Source organism: Rutilus rutilus, assembly GCF_951802725.1.
Source record: "Rutilus rutilus genome assembly, chromosome: 14".
In the NCBI taxonomy this organism is placed as follows: domain Eukaryota; kingdom Metazoa; phylum Chordata; class Actinopteri; order Cypriniformes; family Leuciscidae; genus Rutilus; species Rutilus rutilus.
Window position 1 is genome coordinate 7,246,607 of NC_140219.1, and position 23,138 is coordinate 7,269,744.

The 23,138-nt window shown below is 39.7% G+C and overlaps 1 protein-coding gene across 1 annotated transcript; it reads left to right on the forward strand.

Moving 5' to 3' along the window:
* The first annotated feature begins 1,339 nt into the window (after positions 1 to 1,339).
* On the forward strand, positions 1,340 to 10,003 carry LOC311304193 (uncharacterized protein). Its single transcript, XM_084431072.1, has 2 exons — positions 1,340 to 1,542; positions 1,876 to 10,003. Exon 2 carries the CDS (start codon positions 1,973 to 1,975, stop codon positions 9,329 to 9,331), a length of 7,359 nt encoding a protein of 2,452 aa, XP_084287198.1. The 5' UTR covers positions 1,340 to 1,542; positions 1,876 to 1,972; the 3' UTR covers positions 9,332 to 10,003.
* Positions 10,004 to 23,138: the final 13,135 nt, after the last annotated feature.

The window sequence follows — 23,138 nt, forward strand, 5'->3', positions numbered from 1 at the left end:
AAATAAGGGAAACAAATTATTATTATTTTTTTTTCAGGTGTCAAAAATTTTAGCTTTAGAATTTCAGAAAGTCTGCAGCATATCTGATATCACACATATCTGTGTGTGTGATGTTTTGCATACAAATCGTCAAATGACATCCTAAGCCTGTTTTATTTGTGGGGCAGTTTCCCCCCCCACTGCATATTTGTCAAAAAATAGAATATCTAAATACACTGACCTCAAGATAGAGATGTGTCATGTTACTGCAGGGGGATTTCTGCTATCATATTTATGTACATTGCGCTAGACAGAGACCAATAACAGGCAAAGATGTTTTTTATTAAATGCTTTTGTGTTGTCTTATTAAAATTACTACAGTTTTCTGTGAACTAGAGTCATGCTGGCTTTCAGTTGACTTTTCAGACACAACTACTAGAAATTGCTGCTTACCGAAACTATTTCTATAATAACCAAGTTTTGTAAAAGCTCACAACCATTCAGTCAAAGATATTAAATATCAGGTGGCTTCATGAGATGCAAGTCTCTAGCTTTAATTCATGGTCATTGAGAATTGTGTTTTGACTGTCCATCAGATGATCAAAAACCTATTCTTGGTACTGTCAAGCTGCTTCTATCAGTAGTGTTGTGTGAACACTAAATCCCTGCATTGCAGAAGTCCTCAGCATTCTTTCACTATAAGGTGGTGGACTAGTTTATAACCACATGAAACAAATGTACTTTGATGCTCTGAACAATAGGCACAAAAAGTGGAAAGGAGAAGATAGCTTATGTCACAAGTTCAAGTGGTCAATAGGTTAAATCACTGATTCAATTTATTTTACTTGTAAATAATTTTGAATTGACATCATTTTTAAGCTCAAAGCAATTATTTATGGTGTATTTCTCTTTTATAAGGCTATTTAGATGAAAGTGTCTGCTAAACAAATAGATGTAAATGTAAGGAAGAGTTTTCAAGAGCTGGATGTTGCAATCAAATACTACAGAAAGTTCTGTTGGTGAATATTTTGTAAAGTTGCCATTTTCTGTCCTCTGTGTGTCTCTAGGCAGCCTCTCAAAGCAAAGTTTCCCCTAATAGAAGAGGTCTAAAATTAGTGAGCCTCTATGACTGTCTTGGCCTAGTGTGTCAGATTCCTTTCACAGACTCTATCTATTCCATCGCAGCACCTGCTCCTAGCTGTAACACCCTAACTCCTAAGCTTGGCAGAGATATGCATCTATGTCCAAGCATGAAAAAAAAAAAAAAGTGGTGTCAATTAATGTTTGAAATAACCAGGCTCCGTGAGCTCAGACAGGGCTAAGGGTGCAGGAGTCGTAGCATTTTTTTTTTTTTTTTTTTGGGCTTAGCTTGAGGGGCTGGACATATCTGTGCACTGAGTGGCCTGTTACGATGAAGGGTCAGTTTGGCACTCGGAAAACTGAATCCCCCTGTTGGAGCCTCATTCACAGCCCATGGTACAGTGCATAACTGTCCCCTGTAGATGTTCTCTGGAGGGACTGTTCCATTCAAACTCGCCATATGGACAGAAAACACCAGAAAAGGCAAGTATCATATCTGATTACTTTTATGTGAACTTTGATATCTGCATGTATGTTGTTACATGTTTCACCTTACAAAGTTACTGTGTATATACTGTATATATTTTTGCATCAGTTTGCATGAGGTATGTTTGTGAGTAGTTATAAGAGTAATCCTCTAATCTGATTAGTAATACTGTTTACTATTATTAAGCAGACTTTTGTATGTGCAAAGTAACTATTATTTGCTCTCAGAAGATGAACTTGGTATATAATGTATATATATACATTTTGTCATGACAATTGTATTCTCTTTACAGTAACAAGTTTTCGTGACTGTTTCTTTTGATGTTTCAGGTCTGAAAACATTCAACATTTGCTGAATGACCAGTTCAGGCATTTATAAATGGCTCAAGTGTGACAACCCAATGCCTGTGCTATCTGAAGTGAAGAAATGGAGCGCTGGGTTTTAGAGGGAGACAGCTACTCTTTCCTTCGCAGTGCTCCACAAACGTTCAACCTGCAGAGTCGTGAAGGGCCAAATCGTGTGGAGATTTTTGACATCACTTCAATCCCCAACCATCGTAATGCTATATCTGAAACAACCTGCCTATGTGACATTTTTGGGGATGACGGCGACTCGCCATCACTTTCCAGTAGCCCAGCCTCTGTGACATTTGTCAGAAGAGAAGTGGATCAGCCTTTTCCAGCAGATGATGCCAATGACTCTTCAGGATCTTATCACACTGCCAATGGATCTGACTTAAGCGACAACACTGAAGTCACTTACAACACACCTTCTCCAAAAAATATACTGGATTTTTCCACATCGGAGACCAGGGAATCACATCCACATTCAGATGAATCAAACATCTTATCTGATTCTAAAAATGGACTTAACCCACTTGATTACACGCCACCTGCAACCAAAGTGAATGTTAATGACCTTTCACATAATGGGAACATTTGGAAAGAACCTCAAGTGTCAGTGAGCGCTGCCCCAGTGAATGAAAAGAAATGTACAAATGCTTCTGAACCACAGGACATGGATTCAACACCATCTATAAATCAGATTATTCCAGAAAAGGATCTCTCTAATCCTACATCTTGCCCTTCAGAGGAAGAACCTGCCACTTTTGAGCAAGAAGAATTTATTACAGCACCTCAACATACAAATACAAGTCCGATTTTAGATAAACAAGACTGCATACCTATATTTGAGTCTACTAACTGTGAACCCTTGGCAGAATATCCACTTGAACAAAATAATGTGGTGTCTTCTGAGGGAAAAGAAAATATGAACTATCATAGTCCACAAGAGGAAAAAGTTCTCCTTGCACAAAGGATGATTATCTGTGGCTCTGCGTCAGAACTGTCAAACACTTCTCCAACAGACTGCCGTCCTATTCAGGAAATGTCTACTTCACCTGCAAACAGAGATATTAATATCCTACCCATACCCAGTGTCATGCCAGAGCCCAGATTAAACTCCATCTCCCCTGTAAGCAGGGAAATTAGCTCCACACCCGCATCCACAGGCAGATCTTCACCTGAGCTGCTGAATTTGTGCTCAACTCAAGTGGGGAACACATCAGAGTTTCCAGACTTGGAAGACACTGATGGTGCATCTTTTTCAGTATCTACATCTACCAGTGATAATGTGGAAATGGATTCCCTATCTGTGTCTGCAATTTCCACTGAAACAAGAGGACAGGTGTGCTCATCCATAGATGGCAGAGAAAGTCTGGAATCACCAGAGATCAATGAAACCTGCTCATCTCCTCATCACTCAGCACCTGCTTACTCACCAGAACCAGTAATATTTAACTCACATGTGGGTTACACTATCAGCCCATCACCTACAAATGAGAGAATAATTTCTTCAACTGAACCTGAAGCCTCACCATCCTCCCCTGTAAGCACAAAGATTGACTACAGCGATATCCCCTCATCTCCTGATCACTCAGAACCAGCTAACATTAACTCATCTCTGGGTTACACCATCAGCCAATCACCTACAAATGAGAGAATAATTTCTTCAACTGAACCTGAAGCGTTACCATCCTCCCCTTTAAGCACAATGATTGACTACAGAGATATCTGCTCCTCTCCTGATAACTCTGAACCTGAAGCCTCACCATCCTCCCCTGTAAGCACAAGGATTGACTACAGAGATATCTGCTCCTCTCCTGATAACCCAGAACCAGTAAACATTCACTCTTCTCTGGGTTACACCATCAGTCCATCACCTACAAATGAGAAAGGGGTTTATTCAACTGAAACTGAAGCCTCAACATCTTCCCCCTGCTGTCACGTTGATATCTACTCCTCTTCTGATCACTCCGTTTCAGCTCACTCATCAGAACCAATGGGTTATACCATCAGCCAGTCACCTACAAATGAGATAATGGTTTATTCAACAGAACCTGATGACCTGCCATCCTCCCCTGCCATCACTGAAAATGACTACAGAGCAACACCAACATGCAGTAGAGATTCCACGCCTGCGTTAAGGAGCATTACCTCCACTCCAAACAGCAGAGAACACTACCTTACACCAGAGCCTATTTCCCCAACCCCTTCACTAGAATTGAGATCAGTCACCTGCTCACCCGAAATCAAAACAATATCTTATAGTGTTCTGCCACACAATACAAAATCCCCTGTGATTGGAGGCATCACGTATAATGTTTCACCAAATGAAGATTTAACACAATCACCTGTGGTAGAGACAACTGTCTCTGGCAAATCTTCTGAAACTTCCAACTCTCTTTTTGGAAATGACACCTCTGTCTCACCTACCTCAAGGAACTTTTTGTCAACACCAGAGAGTAGATCAAGGCCCTCATCAACTGCATCAGACCATACCAGAGACACAGCACTATACCCTCATCTCCAAACCGAGCCTTCCATCCCTCTTGAAAAAGCAGAAAATCTGCCTTTACCCATAATCTTTAAGGAAATTAATCCTCAATCTCCTAACCCAATAAACAGTGATCATTTTAATGATGTTGCTGTCACAGAGACCTTCAAAAGCAGTTCATCTGTCCCAGATGAATGTGCAGGCGGTGGACCACAAATTCTTAGCCAAATGCAGATCTTGCAAGATTCACCATCTAAACCTTCAGGTTTTGGATCGTCCACAGTAAAAATAGAGCAAAATCAGGAAATTGTCATTGACAACACAACAGATTGTGTCTGTGGAACACCTGCCTCTCTGAGTCCATGGGCTTCATCTGTGCCAATGCCAGTGACATCTGTAGAAAAGAAACAATGCCATATTGAGATTTATGATAGCAACAAGGGAACAGAAATGTTGGAAAATGATTGCCCAAGCAGTGACAAGAGGCAAAGCCAAGTGCCTGTAGCATTAGGAGAAAGTCTAGGGGTTATCAGTAGGGACAGTGGTGGTAAATGTGACAGGCAGCCATGCAGGGGAAAGGAGGAGAGTGGAAAGAGGGAGGGAGAGGGGGAGGAGACTACGAGAGATAGTAGTTACAGAGGGCAACAGGTTGAGCTGTCATTCAGTGCCAGGAATAGAAAAGGGTCTGCAGGCCACAGCCCAGCACTCTCAAGTCGAGACCCAAAGTCGGGAATTCCAGCTCGCTGTTATTTTGAGTCGCACCCAACAACTCTGCAGCAACAGAGTCCGCTCAGAGCTCAGGGCTCACAACAAGAGAACAAGGGTGGCGCCAGGAGGCTCAAGTCAACTGGTAAACACAGCAGTGCAGGCTTTCTTTCTCCTGAGTGTACTGGTGAGAACTCCAGCATGGGAAGTGAGTTAGATGAAGCAGATAATGAAGTAAAATGGTTTACAGATCTGGCCTTCAGAAGTCTGTCTAGCCCTCAGGTGGATTATTTGGATGTGTACAATTCAAGCCACAGGTCATCAACAAATGTTTCTCAGCAATCGACCGTAGACAGCCCTGGTGCTGTTGCATGGATGACCTACGCAGACTTACGTGGCTCAGCGTTACATGAAAACGATGGCTCATCTTTTCTACCCCGTGACAGCCTGGACCCAAACAAACACTTTGAAACGGGGAGTTTTGAGTGTGTGGATGTTGCTTTAGAGAGCAAAGAAGAGTCCAGTAGAGGAAAGAGAACAGTACCTAAAAGGCAGATACAGCTGTTAAGGCGGAACACAGATGAAACAAAACATAAAGGGAACTCTGAAAATGTTTTGAATTCACCCTCAACAAGTAGGCACTCACAAAACAACTTTGTTCGTCAACATAGCACACCAGCTTTTGTGCAAGAGGAGTTTTCCAAGGAGGTACCAGATTCACCACAAAATTACAGGAAAAGGACATTGCAGAAGTCTGTGTCTTTAGATGATGGCTCCCCTAAGACACAAATGGCATCTTGCATTATCAAGAGCGTGTTGTCAAAGAAAATGCAAGATGCGCAAAAAGACTCACCAAAAAGTGCAGACCCAAGTTCATCTGGAGATAAAAACAAACGTCCTGATATCAGCCCCAGCTCTTTTGATGATGTACCAAGTGACATGGAGAGGCATAGTTTAAGCTCTAGCCAGCAAACTGAATGTACTTTTTTATCTAAAGATGTTGCTGTTGAAGGGGAGAGATTTTCACATCGTCAGCTGAAAAAGTGTGCCCCAAAAGTTCCTCCAAAACCATTCTTAAGACCTGCGTTCTTTAACACTGGGGAAGCTCAGGTTGCTGGCAACATTACAAGGGAAGAAAAAAAGCCTATAGTGGCCCTTACATCAGTTGAAGACAAAATACATGTGAAACAAAACAGCAAGAGTAACGGGAAGGAGGGAGAAGGGGGCAACCTTGGAGAGAAGTACAATGGTGACTCAGCAAATGCCAGTGTCAGAAACACAAGTCCTGCTGTTGCCACTCCAGCAATAAGCATGCAGAGCAAAATGACAAGCAGAGAGACAAAGCGCCAGACGACACCAGAAAACCAGGAACAACTGACTGGAAAGAGTGTATTTATGTCAAAAACTCCAGAAATAACTTTGAAACCTTCCTCTAACAAAGGGAAAATGACATCTTCTCTGAAAGTGTCTCTATCCCCTGACATAGAACATTCCAGAGAAATGTCTGAATCTCAGTCAATGGAGAATGCTGCAGAAGATATGAGCACCAAATCTAGTCAAAAAGTCATAGATGATGAAATCAACAAAAAATCTATTATACATAAAGTTAGGGATGTGAGGAAGTTAGTAAAAAACACATACAACCTCTCTTTCAAAGCGTCAAATTCAACTTCTACTGAAGACACAGTCATTCAAGAGAAAAGAGAGCAGCTGCCACAAACTACTCCAGCCTTACACATTGAATGTAAAGCCATCAGTTGGAAGGACAAACAAACATCGGGTAGTAAAACAATCCACTGTCAAGTTGAAAAACAGCCTGTTGACATATCAAAAATATCACAACCATCAGTGGGCATAGATACAAGAAGAGATGCTGACATCCCTAAAATAACACCCAAAGCTTCTTTGCCAAAGACAGAGTCACTACGAAAAGAATCAGATTCTCACTCTACAATCATAAATGGATTACCTGAATCAGATAGTATCACTAAGAGGTCTTATACTAACTTTGATCAGAGAACTAAAATGCCGCCTAGACCTCCTAGTAAGGAGCGGGAAATTTCTGCATTAGTGGTTCTGCCGGATGGCACATCCAAATCAAAGACCTTTGATCTTACAATCCCTGACTCAACTCAAATGGAAGCTACAAGCAACAGTCACTCTGTATCCATGCTATTGAAAGAGAAAGGGATGCAGGCTGATATTGGAGTGTGTGATGTTCTTACAGAAGGTGCAAATGCTACAGCTAAACATGTTAACAGGCTTGAGGTACCTGTACAGGCCTGTTTATCAGAAGGATTTTCTAGTGAAGCACAAGTAAGGGCAGAAAATACAGCATTGCCTTGCAGTCCAACAGCTCTTGTCAACAATTCTTCAAGGACATCCCGACAAAGTGAAAGTCCCAAGGAATCTTGGGAATCATCAAAGGAACAAGAAAAGAAGAAAATATCTGCCCCCACAACTATGACACAAAATCCAACTTATCTAGCAACATCTGACAAGACAGAGGTGAGGTCTTTTTCAAGTAGTACAAAAAATAATGCCACACCAGTGAATGCATCAAAAGAGATTGAGTTACCAATACAAGTGAGGTCAATATCGACTGATAGGCTAAAGCCATTTGTACCACAAAAACCCAGCTATAAACAGTCCTTTGCAGAAATTAGGTCAGTGTCAAGTGATACACCAAAAGCAGATGCTCAAGCATCATCTGTTATTAAGCATCAAACCAGATTAAGTGGTGAGTCGAATAAAAATGAAACACCAACCGTGATACACAAGGATCAACCAAGCGATGCTTCATCAAGAGATACAAAAAGACTGGCTGTATCAAGCAACAAACCACCACCCATCCCAGTCACAACAACTCCAAGTACTGTGCAGAAATCCACCACAATGACACTGGCCAGTCTGGATCAACAGCAATCTTCTGCTTTCTTTCAAACTACCAGCCCTTGCCAGCAGCAGGCCCCATCATTCAGTCCAGACCATTCAGTGTTAGATAGTTCCTTTGCTTCTAACTCATCAGGAGCACAAGCCCTTGGCCATACACAATCTGTGACAAGAGCATCATCTAATAATCGTTTTCACACAGATGACTATCTTTTCTATGCTTCAGATGATCCCCCCAGCTATGATGAGCGAGAGAGTTTCAGCCCGCTACGGCTGTCAGACTTGCCCCCACAAAGGCCATGCAGGTATCATCCAACCACTAAGCAATCTCCATGCTCCTGCACACTAAGTTCCCACTCACATCAAGGACATCTCCACCACAGTCCACAGGAACGGGTACCAGCAGCCTCTCGGTCTCCAGGCCAAGTCCTTACCTGTCCGGGAGCTCCTCCACAAGCTCAAGTTCGTCCTCAACAGTGCAGACCAGATGCTCTACCTGTCTCCAATACCACAATACCCCACAGCTCAGCTTTGATTCAGCCTCTACACAACCCACGAGCCTGTCCTGTTTCAAATTCACAGTCCTACTGTGATGACCAACCATCAACTTCTGGGCTGCTTTCAGACAGACGCCCAGCTAATCATCCTTCACCACAATCGGCAGCTTCTGCTCCCTATCATGAGTACTCTCATTCAGCTAATATGTCTACTCTGGATCCCAGGCCTCAGTTGTTTAATCCCCAAGATTTACCACCATCTTTTGCTCATGATTACACAAATGAAGGCCCCGGTGGAGCCAGTGTATTGTATCCAGAGAATGCAAGTGGGCTCAGCTGTGGCCAAGGTCCTCGTCGTGTTCTTCTTGATCCTGAGACTGGAAAATACTTCTACATTGAGGTACCAATGCAGCCACTCAGAAAAATGCTGTTTGATCCTGAATTGGGCCAGTATGTGGAAGTTCTCATACCGCAGCAAGCAATGTCCCACTCAGGCCTGTATCCACCAGCTGCACCACCCTACTCCTCTTTGCACAGTCAGGGGTTGTTTGCACCACAGTACCTACCTTATGCAATGCCATCTTACCCAGCAATCCCAGGCAGTGCCCAACAAGTTCGCCATCCGGAGCCGCCTCCTGTCCCCACCACGCTTCACCAGACTTCCTTAAGGTATGGAAGCCCTGTGAGCCAGATGCCAAAAAATGAACCCAAAGGCCACTCATCACTGGATCAAAGCTATCTTGAGAGCATGTATTATATCCCCACTGGGATGAATGCAAGCCCAAATTCAACCCCTTCAGACTGCTACCACAAGGCACCTTCAAGCATGCCTCCTTCAGGGGGAAGAAGAGCATGAAACAACAGTAGATACGTGTTTACATTTGGAATCTGTTCTAGTCAGCAGCGTTTTTAATTTAAGCTGTATTTTAAAAGTCAACAGTTGTAAGACAGTATTAATGTTGTTTATGCTGGATTTATTGAAACAATTACTGTAAAACACAATGTTACCTGCTCAAAAAGACCCAAAACAGCTTTGCTGTTGTTTTTCTGTTTGCTGTTTTCCTGACATTTATGGTTGTCGTTCTCCTCATGGTTGTCATTATCTGATATTATTTCACTGTATTATTTGTACAGTATCTAAGTCCTAGACCTTTCTTGCAAAGGCCAAGCTTAAGGCCTACCATTGCATATCTTTCAATGGCTTTCATGATTCAATCAATGCCTTCTTTGAAAACCCTTAATAGTTTATTTCTGAAGGGATTTGTTGTTACAGCTATAGTAATGTGTGTGGCATTTCACTTCTAAGTTAAGTGATATTTAACGAATACAAGTGACATAACTTGTAATTGCTTTGTGCGAAGCCTTTCATGTGCACTGGGATGTGCAAGTAAATCCTGTACATTTGGGTGGATGAGCAAAGTCCACCAGGTCATTGGTATTAAAATCACATATTTTCTATCATCAGAGGATTGCCATTTACAATTTTTTACACATGTATACTCCCCATTAAAGATAACTGTCTGCAAAATCCATGTCTCATATTTTTTTTCATTAAATGATGTTAACTGCCACATATGACCTATTTGAGTAAGAGTAAAGCTAAAAGCTATAGTGTCCTTTAACTTCTAAATTACTTCAACATTATTAAGCCCAGAGGTAAAAGAAGTTTCCAAGTTTGGGAGAACCACACTTGCCAGTCACGACAAGCACAATAGAAGATGACTCACCTTGAGTTTAGGGCTACTGCTGGGCTATTGTTTTTATCTCAGGATGACATCTAGTGGACAAGGTCAAACATTCGTGTCCATCATTATGCTTTCTTTCAAGAATGTTAATCATGTGTATGATTTGATGTGTTTTTTGTAAGAGAAAGTTGAAACAAATATTGTCATCATGCTATAACCATTCCAAGAATAAATCAAAATTCAGATAAATGCAGATGTGTAGCCGGCTATAAATAATATTTCTTAAAAAAAAAAAAATACATTTCCATTACCTCTGGGATAATTTTGTCAGCTGAATAAAACAAGAAGAACATGTGTTGACTTTGGCGATTTATTCTGGGTGTTTCTTTTATTTGGGTGTTCATCATGGCTGATGTGACATAATGGACCACCATGGTCTTAGCTGTGACGTTTTGTGAAAATGTTTCCACTTATTTGAGCGAACAGTTCAGTCTTCTCCCTTCTCTCAAACTGCAGCCGCACCCATAAATGACTGCATTTGATTTCCTGACCTGTCTGATCATACTGTAAGAAAGGCTGATGTTCGTCTGTGTGTGGGCAGACAGCTTTGAGGGGGAGCGGGCCTTAACCCTGTTTGTGGGGTGTTTGACTGAAAACAAAGACATTCAAGTCTGTCTATGACTTCATTCAGGATCCTCTGAGCAGACAGCCAAGGGGAGTAGAGTGGAAATAAAAACAAGAGTGTCTTTACCATAAATGTGTCCTTATGTGCTGAATGGTGAGTCAACTGAAGAACTAATAAATGCAACCACTTAAATATACAAATACTTTACATTATATTAGGGCTAATGTCAGCCAGCTGGCCAATCATTATCTTTGTGTGTGTGTGTGTGTGTGTGTGAGAGAGAGAGAGAGAGAGAGAGAGAAATATAATGACTGGCTGACCGTAAATAAAGGTTAGGCAAAATTCAGAATTAAAGAATTGGTTCCATTTCAAAACATGAATTGAAAATTGGCCAAATTCCATAACGAAGTGGAACTTATTGAATTACAATTCAGAGAAATTCAACAGGGACTGGGAAATGACATGTTCTTTCATCCTGGTCTATACATTTATAGAATATTAAAGAGCCTGGCACATGACATGCAGAAAAAAATTATATTAACACTAATATTATATTGTGCGCACTATTTACTTTTTTTTGGTCCTGCTTGTCATGTTTGGGGCTCCGCAGGACATAAAGAAGCATATGTAATTTAAATACAAATTCCAATAGGTGACATTTCAAACAAATCTTTTTGTCTAAAACTTTCAATACTATTTTTAACTTTCACGTAAAACTTTGTAATGCAATAAATCAATCTTGACAAACCTTCCTTTTAAAACTACAATTTCAGTAATAGGAATTTCATTTTGAATCTACTTCCTGAATTTAAAATGTATAGATAAATGGACACATTTTTTTTTTTTTTAGCAAATATGCAATTTGGTGGTCATTATAAAAATATTTGAATGTAGAATGCAATCTTCAGAAACAAGTTTTCAAAAGAGCCAAATCCAAATAGGAATTAGTGTGTTTGTGTGTGTGCGTTTAAATTAGGTGATGACATAAATGAAGGCCTAAATCCCAGGTAAGATTGAGGATTAACCCTTAACCTTTAACCCTTATCACAACTGACCCCTTCAGCAGGTCAGGTCTCTGTAGGGCGGGTGTCCCTGACATTTTTGTAGAGTTAGTTGCTTTGGATACTTTCAGACAAAATAACCATGAGGTAGCAGCACCTTAGAGGAGATTAGTTGCCCCTGAGGTGAGTAAATGTTATTGCTAACAGCTTATTACTCATATACTCGTACAACACAGAGCAGATTGTTAGCTTTGTCATGCACCATGTTCTGCTTTGGGGGACAGACCATATATGGGCGCATTCCGGGGATGACATCAGCAAGATCTGACAAGACTGGCTTGTACCTGCAGGATGATGGATCAGGTTCACATTTCATCAGCCCTTCCGGGACGAGTCATACCACATAGCAACAAGTGAGCCAAACAATGCTTCTCCCTGCAGACCAAAACCCAACGGAGGCTGTTTGCTAAGGTACCAGCAGGTGGAGCAGTCACACACACAAACATAGCCACAGCCAAGAGTTAAACGTTCCCAGCCTTCACCTTGTTATATTTTCATTGAAGAGCTATTTTATTGCATCAGGATTTTATTCTTATTCACGTTTGCAGACAGTCACCTCATTATTAACCTCAGTCACATACACACAAGTGTTACACTTAAAAATGTCTGAATTTTGTTTTATTTATTTGCATTGCTGGAATTTTACTTTTCTGAGCAGTTTTTTTTTTTTTTTTTTATATATATTTTTTTTTTAACGAACTGGTCCTGAGGTAATTTTTTGTGTCGATGTATGAAGGTCACAAAGGTGTCGTTTATAATATTAGATAGACCAAGACTTTTTGAACAATAAGCTATATGTAATGCTTCATATTTTATAGCCTAACAAGCCAAACATTTTATATATATATATATTTTAATAGAAAAGTACTTGTGATATATTTATTTAAAATAAATGCTACTTGTCTTTAATTTTTCGCTACTTTGCTACTTTAATAATACGTTTATACATTTTTAAATGTGGCTCAAGTGTCCAAATACTTTTTAAAAGTAAACATGTAATAAGCTCTGACTGATTTACTCTAAACAGATTTACTTTCCCTTTCCTGGTAAACATATGGAACATATTTTGAATGTTACTTGATGATGTAACTGCTCAAGCATCACTTTTGGTATGTCTTTTACCCAGGACACTGGACTCTCAATGAGGCCTGAAACCCGAAAGGATGGAAGGAATTTGCCCCCAGAGAGCCTCAGTGTGTGTGTTGAGAGAATAAAACTATCACCAAACTATCAACAATGACAGGACAAAGGTGAGGGGAAATTAAGCTACTGTGTGTGTGTGTGTGTGTGTGTGTGTCATGGTAACACGATAGGGAGCAGCAAATATTTTCCTTAATTCCCTTGTAAAACTCATATAATATGAAATGGAAATGGTTTATAGAGCAGGAGGCATAATTATTCAGTGTGTGTAACATCCATATGTGAAAAGTGAAATCCTGTTTCCATTGACAAAGTTTCAGACAGGGGGATTCCCCTTTTCTGGCATAGCTGACTGATGAAATCCACTCTGGATCTAACATTATTGGATTTGGCTGACATTATAGTTCCTTAAAGATTGTCCGAAAAGGAGACTGGACTCAAAAAAAGCGCAGAGTGTGTCACTTTCACTGTGACTTGAGGGTAAAAATATGTCACCCTTTCACTTATGGATCAGTGTATCCAAAATACTGACTTCATCTATGATATCACCCTTTCTTAAGATGTGTCACATCACACCGGCTGTATGTTTTACAAATACAAATGAGGATGTCTGGATTTTTAATACGTTGTGTGTTATAGCGTCTCATCACGACCATATGTTGGTGAGCATATATGCAGTCCTTCATAATCGCTGTAGTTCTGAATTCATTCCTTATGGTGAAACCGTACGGTTTTACCGCTAGTTATTCTTAGAGACACCCACGGTTGGTTTCTACTACAAAACCCTTATCAGCAGGGGAGCCGATAATCTCGGAAAGCATGACAGACACATTTCTTGTTGGTATCTCTTTCTACCTCCTGCAATAATAAACTGCTTTTTGTTGATGCCCACTCCCTAACTTTGAAGTCAGAATGGCATTTGATCAACACGGCCCCAAGGAATGCTGGGAAGGTTTTAAGATTATGTGGTTTCGCCATAAAACAACTCAAAGGCATGCAAGCAATTGTGTTGAAAGAGTCGGTGATGACATACTGCATCTGACTGATTATTCTCTAAATCTAATTTTGAGGATGCATTTGGGTGAGACAGATTGATAAGGAAGTCAATCGGTAAATTAACTTTTTAAACTTTTAACAGTAATTAAATTAAATTAAAATGAAGAGTGATGACAACTGAGAATTGGACAGCATATACAGTGAGATCAACTCTTTAAACACATCACTATAAATGAGATTTGCTTTTGTTTTGCTTCCTGTTTCTATTCTTTGTGTTTCTATTTCTCCCTCTCTCTCTTTCCTTATCACTTACACACACACACACATATATATGTTGACCTTACAAATCACTTCGTTATCACCTTAAAACACTTTCTAATTTCCTCAGATATTGCACTGCGTACACGGTTAGCCAGTATGACGACATTAGTGATGAAAGTCCAACTGCAGTGTTAAACAATCACGTAATTAATGAAATTATTACCAGACCAGAGCATTATCAAACCACCTGGATTAATCATGTCACACAAATTGATGCATCTTTTATAGGTCACACTATAAGAGTCTCACACAGTCATTTTACTGTAAAAGACTGTAAAAATGCTACAGTAAAAGTTAATAAAAAAGTTAATTAACCATATGCAAAATGTTACATAGTTTAAATGTATTATGTAGTTTTACTGTAAAATACTGTATATGTATGCTTTTTGATAGTAAAAACTATGTAATTTACAGTGCAAAACAGTAAAAGAACATTCCCAGAAGTCCCTGTCTGACATGATTATATTCTATTTGAATAGTTTTGTTTCTTATTTTTACTTTCAGTAATGCAATATCTTCACTTAATGAAATATAAAATGTAAAATATACAGGCCCCAAATTCCAAAAATCATGTCATAATTTACTCTCCCTCATGTCAATGCAAAACAACATTGGACCCCACTGACTTTTATTGTATGGACACACACACACAAATCTCATTTTGTGTTCCACAGAAGAAAGAAAGGCATATTAGTCTAGTCATTTTAAGCCAAAATGGGGGTCAACCTTGAACAAATTGCAACAGAAGCAAACTCAACTGATTTTGTATCCTCAATATGTCCTGAGTAAGGAAAAAAAAAAGTCCCGAAGAATCCCATTAGGGGAAAGTTTCGAAAAAGACTATAGAAGTATAGTCTATTCATACGCCTATTCTTAGATATCACCATGAAATTGACTGTGTTGATTACTTACATCAAGACAAATAAAAAATGTATTACAAGTTTTTTGAAATTGTTTGTTAACATGGACAAACGATGCATAATCTAATTATGTATGTGCTAATTTGCATAAATACCACAACAGATCTAAACATTGGGTATTGCCAGGTGAAAATGTCTTGTTGAATCTTGTTGACATATATAACAGTAAAATACTTAATATTAAGGTCTGAATGGAACCCATTTAGGCTACCCATGAGCATTAATACATAGAGGCAGGAAGAAGTACTTTAGAAACCAGCCTTTATTAATTATTAAGAGATGGGGTTTGGGGCTGGGTCCGTGGGACTGTTTCTGGGCGACGAGTCTGAGGGAAGAACAGGAGACAATGGTAAGGAGAATGCAGAAGGCAAAAGGTAGGCAAAATAAAAAGTGAATCCCCAGAAACAGTCCCACGGACCCAGCCCCAAACCCCATCTCTGCAATAAAAAAGAATAAAGGCTGGTTTAAAGTACTTCTTCCTGCCTCTATGTATTAATGCTCATAGGTTCCATGTAGTTACTGTTATGCGTCAACAAGATTCAACAAGACATTTTCACCTGGCTAGACCCAATGTTTAGATCTGTTGTGGTATTTATGCAAATTAGCACATACATAATTAGATTATGCATCGGTTGACCATGTTAACAAACAATTTCAAAAAACTTGTAATACATTTTTTGTTTGTCTTGATGTAAGTAATCAACTCAGTAAATTTCATGATGATATCTAAAGGTTAAAATTTCTACCATATTCACGTAAGAAAAAGAATGAATAGGCTATATTTGGGTCTTTTTCGAAACTTTCCCCTAATGGGATTCTTCGGGACTTTTTTTTTCCTTACTCAGGACATATTGAGGATACAAAATCAGTTGAGTTTGCTTCTGTTGCAATTTGTTCAACCTTTTTTCATAAAATGACTGGACTATATAGGTTTGGAACGAACGAGGGTGAGTAACTGACGACAGAATATTCATTCTTCATTGCAATTTTAAAGGTCTCCATTCTGTCATTGTTGTCAAGAGATTTCATCTCACTTGTAGTTTTTCTTTCTAATGGGTTCATTGTTCACCCAAAACACCTTTCCATGACTTCTGTATCAGTTTCCTGTGGTCACTGTTGTTTACAACTTGCCGCCCCCTTGCGAAACCCCTTCCTTTTTCCTTCTGAGAATTCTCAGGAGTGGGCAAACCACCAGCGTGAGTCAGTGCTTCAATCAGCACAGTGCGGGCAAAACAGTCTGCGAGCAACAACCTTCCAACATCATTTTTAGTTTTCACTCACTCTCCTCTTACGCAAAACACGCGACCACATCGTTTTTGTTTCCAGCGGGTTTGAGTCCAGGCTTTTGCAGTTGGCCACTCACAGAGTCTGCGAGTGTTTATGCGGCTTGTATATCGAGTGCATGACGGCTGGCTAATGCTATTCCAGCCATGATAATAAGGAGGGAGCGGGCTATATTTATCAAGTGGGGGAGTGTCCATCACTTCAGCAGAGCTTAGCGCAGGTTTGTGACCACAGAGGGGTTTGTACCAACACGGGCCTCATTGCAAGTCTTAGCGTTTGTGTTTTTCCCACCAGACATTATTCTAGTAATTAGAGTCTGAGGTTTACAAGTCTGATTATTTTAAGTCTTTGGTTGTTAGTGGGTGTTAGGAGGAATGTTTACAGTAACTTCTCATGTGTTTGTGTGGGTTAGATATGTGTGTTTGTGAACTAATGAGTGGTGGTGGCAGATTTATGCTTGGCAGGATGTGTGTATTTAGGCCTGTACTGTGCTAATTGGCTGGTGGCATTTTGAAAATAACAAGATTAGCTTTTCACACTATCTACCAAACTATTTTAAAACTAAAATATATTATCAATCTGTAGTGAGACAGTAAAATCTGTGTGATTTCTGTGGCATTATCGCCACCAAACGCATTTGCAAAAAAATATTTGACATTTTATGAAGAAAATGTAAGTTTCCCACAGAAACTGCTGTGTGGTTTATTCTGACTGTTGTTTTGCATGTTGCTATGCAGTTCTGGTTTCTTACTGGCTCAAAAGAACTTCATGTCTTTATGATATACTGGTTTGGCTCTGGCTCTTTCCTCATTTTTTTTTTTTTTTTTTATCCGAACATTTATCTGACCATTACAAATGACTTGCTTATAATCTTCTCTCTATGACTCTAGGAAACATTTCATTGAAAAATATTACATACTTGACCTTTAAGGACACTGCACTTTTTGTGCATATCACTCAAGAAACTTTGCCATTTGAGATATAAAATAGAATATCAGTCATTGTGTAAAACAATAAAAGATTCTTGAAATTCTCAAAGAGAAAGTCTTTGAACTTCAGGAGTTTTTGAATGCTCAATAAATCCCTCTCACTACCTCATCAGGTGTCCCATTAATAATACAAATGTCACTCCTTCTATAACCACGAGCCCACAAGCAGTGACCACAAATACCCCCGCCTTTACAAACACTGAGAGATCCATTTGACAGGTGTTGAAATTAGATGTAATCACCCGTCACAGCCCATAGACACCCCGACTGCCAGCACAATCAGGTCATAGTGGCATCTCAGCAGACAGGGCAACCAAATTTACCTTTGAGACTTATATTGCAAATTGCAACATCTGTCCAAACCGTCTGAACACACACACTCAAACACACACACACACACACACACACACACACACACACACACACACACACACACACACACACACACACACACACACACACACATATATATATATATATATATATATATATATATATATGAAGACTTCAGATGCAAAAGCCTCTAAGTGCCATCTAAAATTTCTTCTAATATGTATATTTAAGTTCAGTAATTTCACTTTAATGACAATTAATAGGTCATTTTCATTGCCATTAGAGTGAAATAACTGAACAATATGTACAGATGGCACTTAGAGGCTTTTGCATCTGAAGTCTTCATATACATATACATATATATATATATATATATATATATATATATATATATATATATGCTATATTTAGCAGGATACATTTTTTTTGCACTGAGCTACTGTAATAAATGTATCTTGACAAAATGATTGTACCCACAGTTTTATTCTAATTGCATTTAAAATAGGCATGTTTACATACACTCATTTTCGTCATCAGAAAGATTCCAATCTGATTTCAGGTTCTGAAAGTTCTGTTTAATAATTCGTTGCAGTCCGATTCATATGTTCATGTGCATTCAGAACCGGAGAAAGCCACTGCGATGATGTCACTGGATAATTGTCGTTTTTTGCCTTGATTACAGAAGAGCTCTTTTAACAAATGTTTCATAAACGTTCGTTCAGTCTTATCCACTGACCAGTTAACCAGTAAACATACGCATCACAGCACTGCGCATGTGCGCAAAGTATTTTTTTAATCCATTTGAGAAAATAGATGGATTCAAGCGTTTACATTCCTAATTTATATGTTGATAGGATTATTTCAGGTCTACACCACCTCTTTCAATCCGATCGAAATTTCTGAAGGGACACAAAGCACAAGCCTGTTCGCTTGACGTGCGAGCAGAGGCGAACAGAGTACACAGCTTCATTACTTGAGTAAAAGTACAGATACCCCTTGCTAAATTTTACTCAAGTACAAGTAAAAGTACTACAGTCAGATGTCTACTTAAGTAAAAGTACTGAAGTACTTGTTTTTAAAAGTACTTGAGTATCAAGAGTACAAGAGTACATTTTCTAAATATTGCATTACTGCTGCCACAGTGCTTACATTGGTAAACACAGCAAACACTTGAAGCGAAAACTATCATTAACTTGTTCAGAAAATTGAAATAGTCTGGTGAGGTGGGGCCATAGGTTGGCACATTCCCGGGATGGACCTGCTGCGTCTTCATCCATTGTTTCGTCCATGGTTTCGTCTCTTATCTAAATCTGACCATGGAGTTGACTTTGGCGGAAAGCTGAAGGTGATTGCTGATAGGCTGTCCCAATCAGTGGCGCCTGCACAATCCAATCACGTTTGAGAGGGAAACAACAAATTGAGGGTTTCCGAGATTTTTCTTTTTTCCTTTTTTTTTGAAGAAGAAGTAACGGGTACTCACGGTTATGGATAGAAATGTAGCGGAGTAAAGAGTACAATATTTGCCTCCCAAATGTACTTGAGTAAAGTCATGAGTACTCCCCAAAAATGATACTCGAGTAAAGTACAGATCCCTCAAAATTACTTAAGTACTGTACTCAAGTAAATGTACTCCGTTACTGTCCGGCTCTGCGTGCGAGAAACAGTGACGTTCTTTTTTGTGTTCGGCAGCACGTTTGAGCTTCAGCAAGAACCAATGGGGTTTAATTATAAAATACCAAGAAGAAACATTCTATCCCGTGCATTTTGGTAATAACATGTCTACAAAAAGTATAACTGTATTTATATCACATCACGCTATAGGTGGTGGTATGACGGAATGGTTGCGTTGGTTTCAGATCTGGAATGAAATGATGGGACGTGATTGATGGCGTAAGTCATACATGAATCTCTTTCCTCAGGCCAAAGTAAACTCTTGGGAGTCATTACAATGATGAGAGTATAAAACCCTCTGTCACTCCGCCAGCCAGTTGCTGCTAAATTCAGTTTGTAGTTTCAGCTGAGTTACAGACTGTAATACAGGCAAGCGTCACTTTTATTATTGTTATTGGTTATCCAAATCCATAACCACGGCAAACACCGCTAATAAATTAAAATAACAGTGAGCAAAAAAAAGCAAAAGAATGTTCCCCATTGCACTACACAAAATGAAATATGTTATCATGGTAAAACCCGCATATCAAAACCTCCCTCTAGAAAAATGTAGGATTCAAGTTAACTCTGATGAGCCACAATCTACCCAATCAAAATATAAAAATGTTTACTTGATGTAGTTTTCCATTAAATCAATTATATTTGGAACAGTGTGTCCAGTGGTTAGTGCTTCCAGTTGTTTCTGGATAAACAGCCCCGCCTGCCACTGTCAAATCACAATAAAATCACAGAGCACTTATCTAAAACTTGGTGGAGTCACGTCCAAGGTGCCGTATATGAAAGCATTGCAGCACCTTAATCATTCCAGGAACTTTTTATTGGAAAAAACAAGCATCCTGAAAATAATAGCTTTATAAGAAACCAGACTCATTTTAAGCTTTATGGAATTTTTGAAAAGCATTCCAGAGTTGTGAGAGTGTCGCAAAGCTCAGGGAGCACCCAGCATGTCTAGGCAGATCCTTACCTCCACCCACCACATCATGATGAACAGCTCCTTTATACCAGTTCCCTTAACAACTGAAGTTAACAGGTGGAATTGAGAAAACAAAAATAAGCTCTTAGATTTAAATGAGCATAAAATTGATTGGTCATCTTATGGGTTAATGTCTGAGCTTATAACCCAAAGGCTGTGGAATCAAACCCCAGAAGTTCATGAGCTCAAACGTACTGCGTAACATGAGAATGAACCTCATTGGTTCTTGCGGAAGCTCAAACGTGCTGCGAAACACAAGAATGAACCTCATTGGTTCTTGCGGAAGCTCAAACGTAATGCGTAACACAAAAATGAACCTCATTGGTTCTTGCGGAAGCTCAAACGTGCTGCTAAACACAAAAATTAACCTCATTGGTTCTTGCGGAAGCTTAAATGTGCTGCTAAACACAAGAATGAACCTCATTGGTTCTTGCGGAAGCTTAAATGTGCTGCTAAACACAAGAATGAACCTCATTGGTTCTTGTGGAAGCTCAAACGTGCTGCTAAACACAAGAATGAACCTCATTGGTTCTTGCGGAAGCTCAAACGTAATGCGTAACACAAGAATGAACCTCATTGGTTCTTGTGGAAGCTCAAACGTGCTGCTAAACACAAGAATGAACCTCATTGGTTCTTGCGGAAGCTTAAACGTAATGCAAAACACAAGAATGAACCTCATTGGTTCTTGCGGAAGCTCAAACGTGCTGCTAAACACAAAAATGAACCTCATTGGTTCTTGCGGAAGCTCAAACGTGCTGCTAAACACAAAAATGAACCTCATTAGTTCTTGCGGAAGCTCAAACGTGCTGCTAAACACAAAAATGAACCTCATTAGTTCTTGCGGAAGCTCAAACGTGCTGCTAAACACAAAAATTAACCTCATTGGTTCTTGCGGAAGCTTAAATGTGCTGCTAAACACAAGAATGAACCTCATTGGTTCTTGTGGAAGCTCAAACGTGCTGCTAAACACAAGAATGAACCTCATTGGTTCTTGCGGAAGCTCAAACGTAATGCGAAACACAAGAATGAACCTCATTGGTTCTTGCGGAAGCTCAAACGTAATTAACACAAGAATGAACCTCATTGGTTCTTGCGGAAGCTCAAACGTGCTGCTAAACACAAGAATGAACCTCATTGGTTCTTGCGGAAGCTCAAACGTAATGCGTAACACAAGAATGAACCTCATTGGTTCTTGCAGAAGCTTAAACGTAATGCAAAACACAAGAATGAACCTCATTGGTTCTTGCGGAAGCTCAAACATGATGTGTAACACAAAAATGAACCTCATTGGTTCTTGCGGAAGCTCAAACGTGCTGCTAAACACAAAAATGAACCTCATTAGTTCTTGCGGAAGCTCAAACGTGCTGCTAAACACAAAAATGAACCTCATTAGTTCTTGCGGAAGCTCAAACGTGCTGCTAAACACAAAAATTAACCTCATTGGTTCTTGCGGAAGCTTAAATGTGCTGCTAAACACAAGAATGAACCTCATTGGTTCTTGTGGAAGCTCAAACGTGCTGCTAAACACAAGAATGAACCTCATTGGTTCTTGCGGAAGCTCAAACGTAATGCGAAACACAAGAATGAACCTCATTGGTTCTTGCGGAAGCTCAAACGTAATTAACACAGGAATGAACCTCATTGGTTCTTGCGGAAGCTCAAACGTGCTGCTAAACACAAGAATGAACCTCATTGGTTCTTGCGGAAGCTCAAACGTGCTGCTAAACACAAGAATGAACCTCATTGGTTCTTGCGGAAGCTCAAACGTAATTAACACAGGAATGAACCTCATTGGTTCTTGCGGAAGCTCAAACGTGCTGCTAAACACAAGAATGAACCTCATTGGTTCTTGCGGAAGCTCAAACGTAATGCGTAACACAAGAATGAACCTCATTGGTTCTTGTGGAAGCTCAAACGTGCTGCTAAACACAAGAATGAACCTCATTGGTTCTTGTGGAAGCTCAAACGTAATTAACACAAGAATGAACCTCATTGGTTCTTGCGGAAGCTCAAACGTAATTAACACAAGAATGAACCTCATTGGTTCTTGCGGAAGCTCAAACGTGCTGCTAAACACAAGAATGAACCTCATTGGTTCTTGCGGAAGCTCAAACGTGCTGCTAAACACAAGAATGAACCTCATTGGTTCTTGCAGAAGCTTAAATGTGCTGCTAAACACAAGAATGAACCTCATTGGTTCTTGCGGAAGCTCAAACGTGCTGCTAAACACAAGAATGAACCTCATTGGTTCTTGTGGAAGCTCAAACGTGCTGCTAAACACAAGAATGAACCTCATTGGTTCTTGCGGAAGCTCAAACGTAATTAACACAGGAATGAACCTCATTGGTTCTTGCGGAAGCTCAAACGTGCTGCTAAACACAAGAATGAACCTCATTGGTTCTTGCGGAAGCTCAAACGTAATGCGTAACACAAGAATGAACCTCATTGGTTCTTGTGGAAGCTCAAACGTGCTGCTAAACACAAGAATGAACCTCATTGGTTCTTGCGGAAGCTCAAACGTAATTAACACAAGAATGAACCTCATTGGTTCTTGCGGAAGCTCAAACGTAATTAACACAAGAATGAACCTCATTGGTTCTTGCGGAAGCTCAAACGTGCTGCTAAACACAAGAATGAACCTCATTGGTTCTTGCGGAAGCTCAAA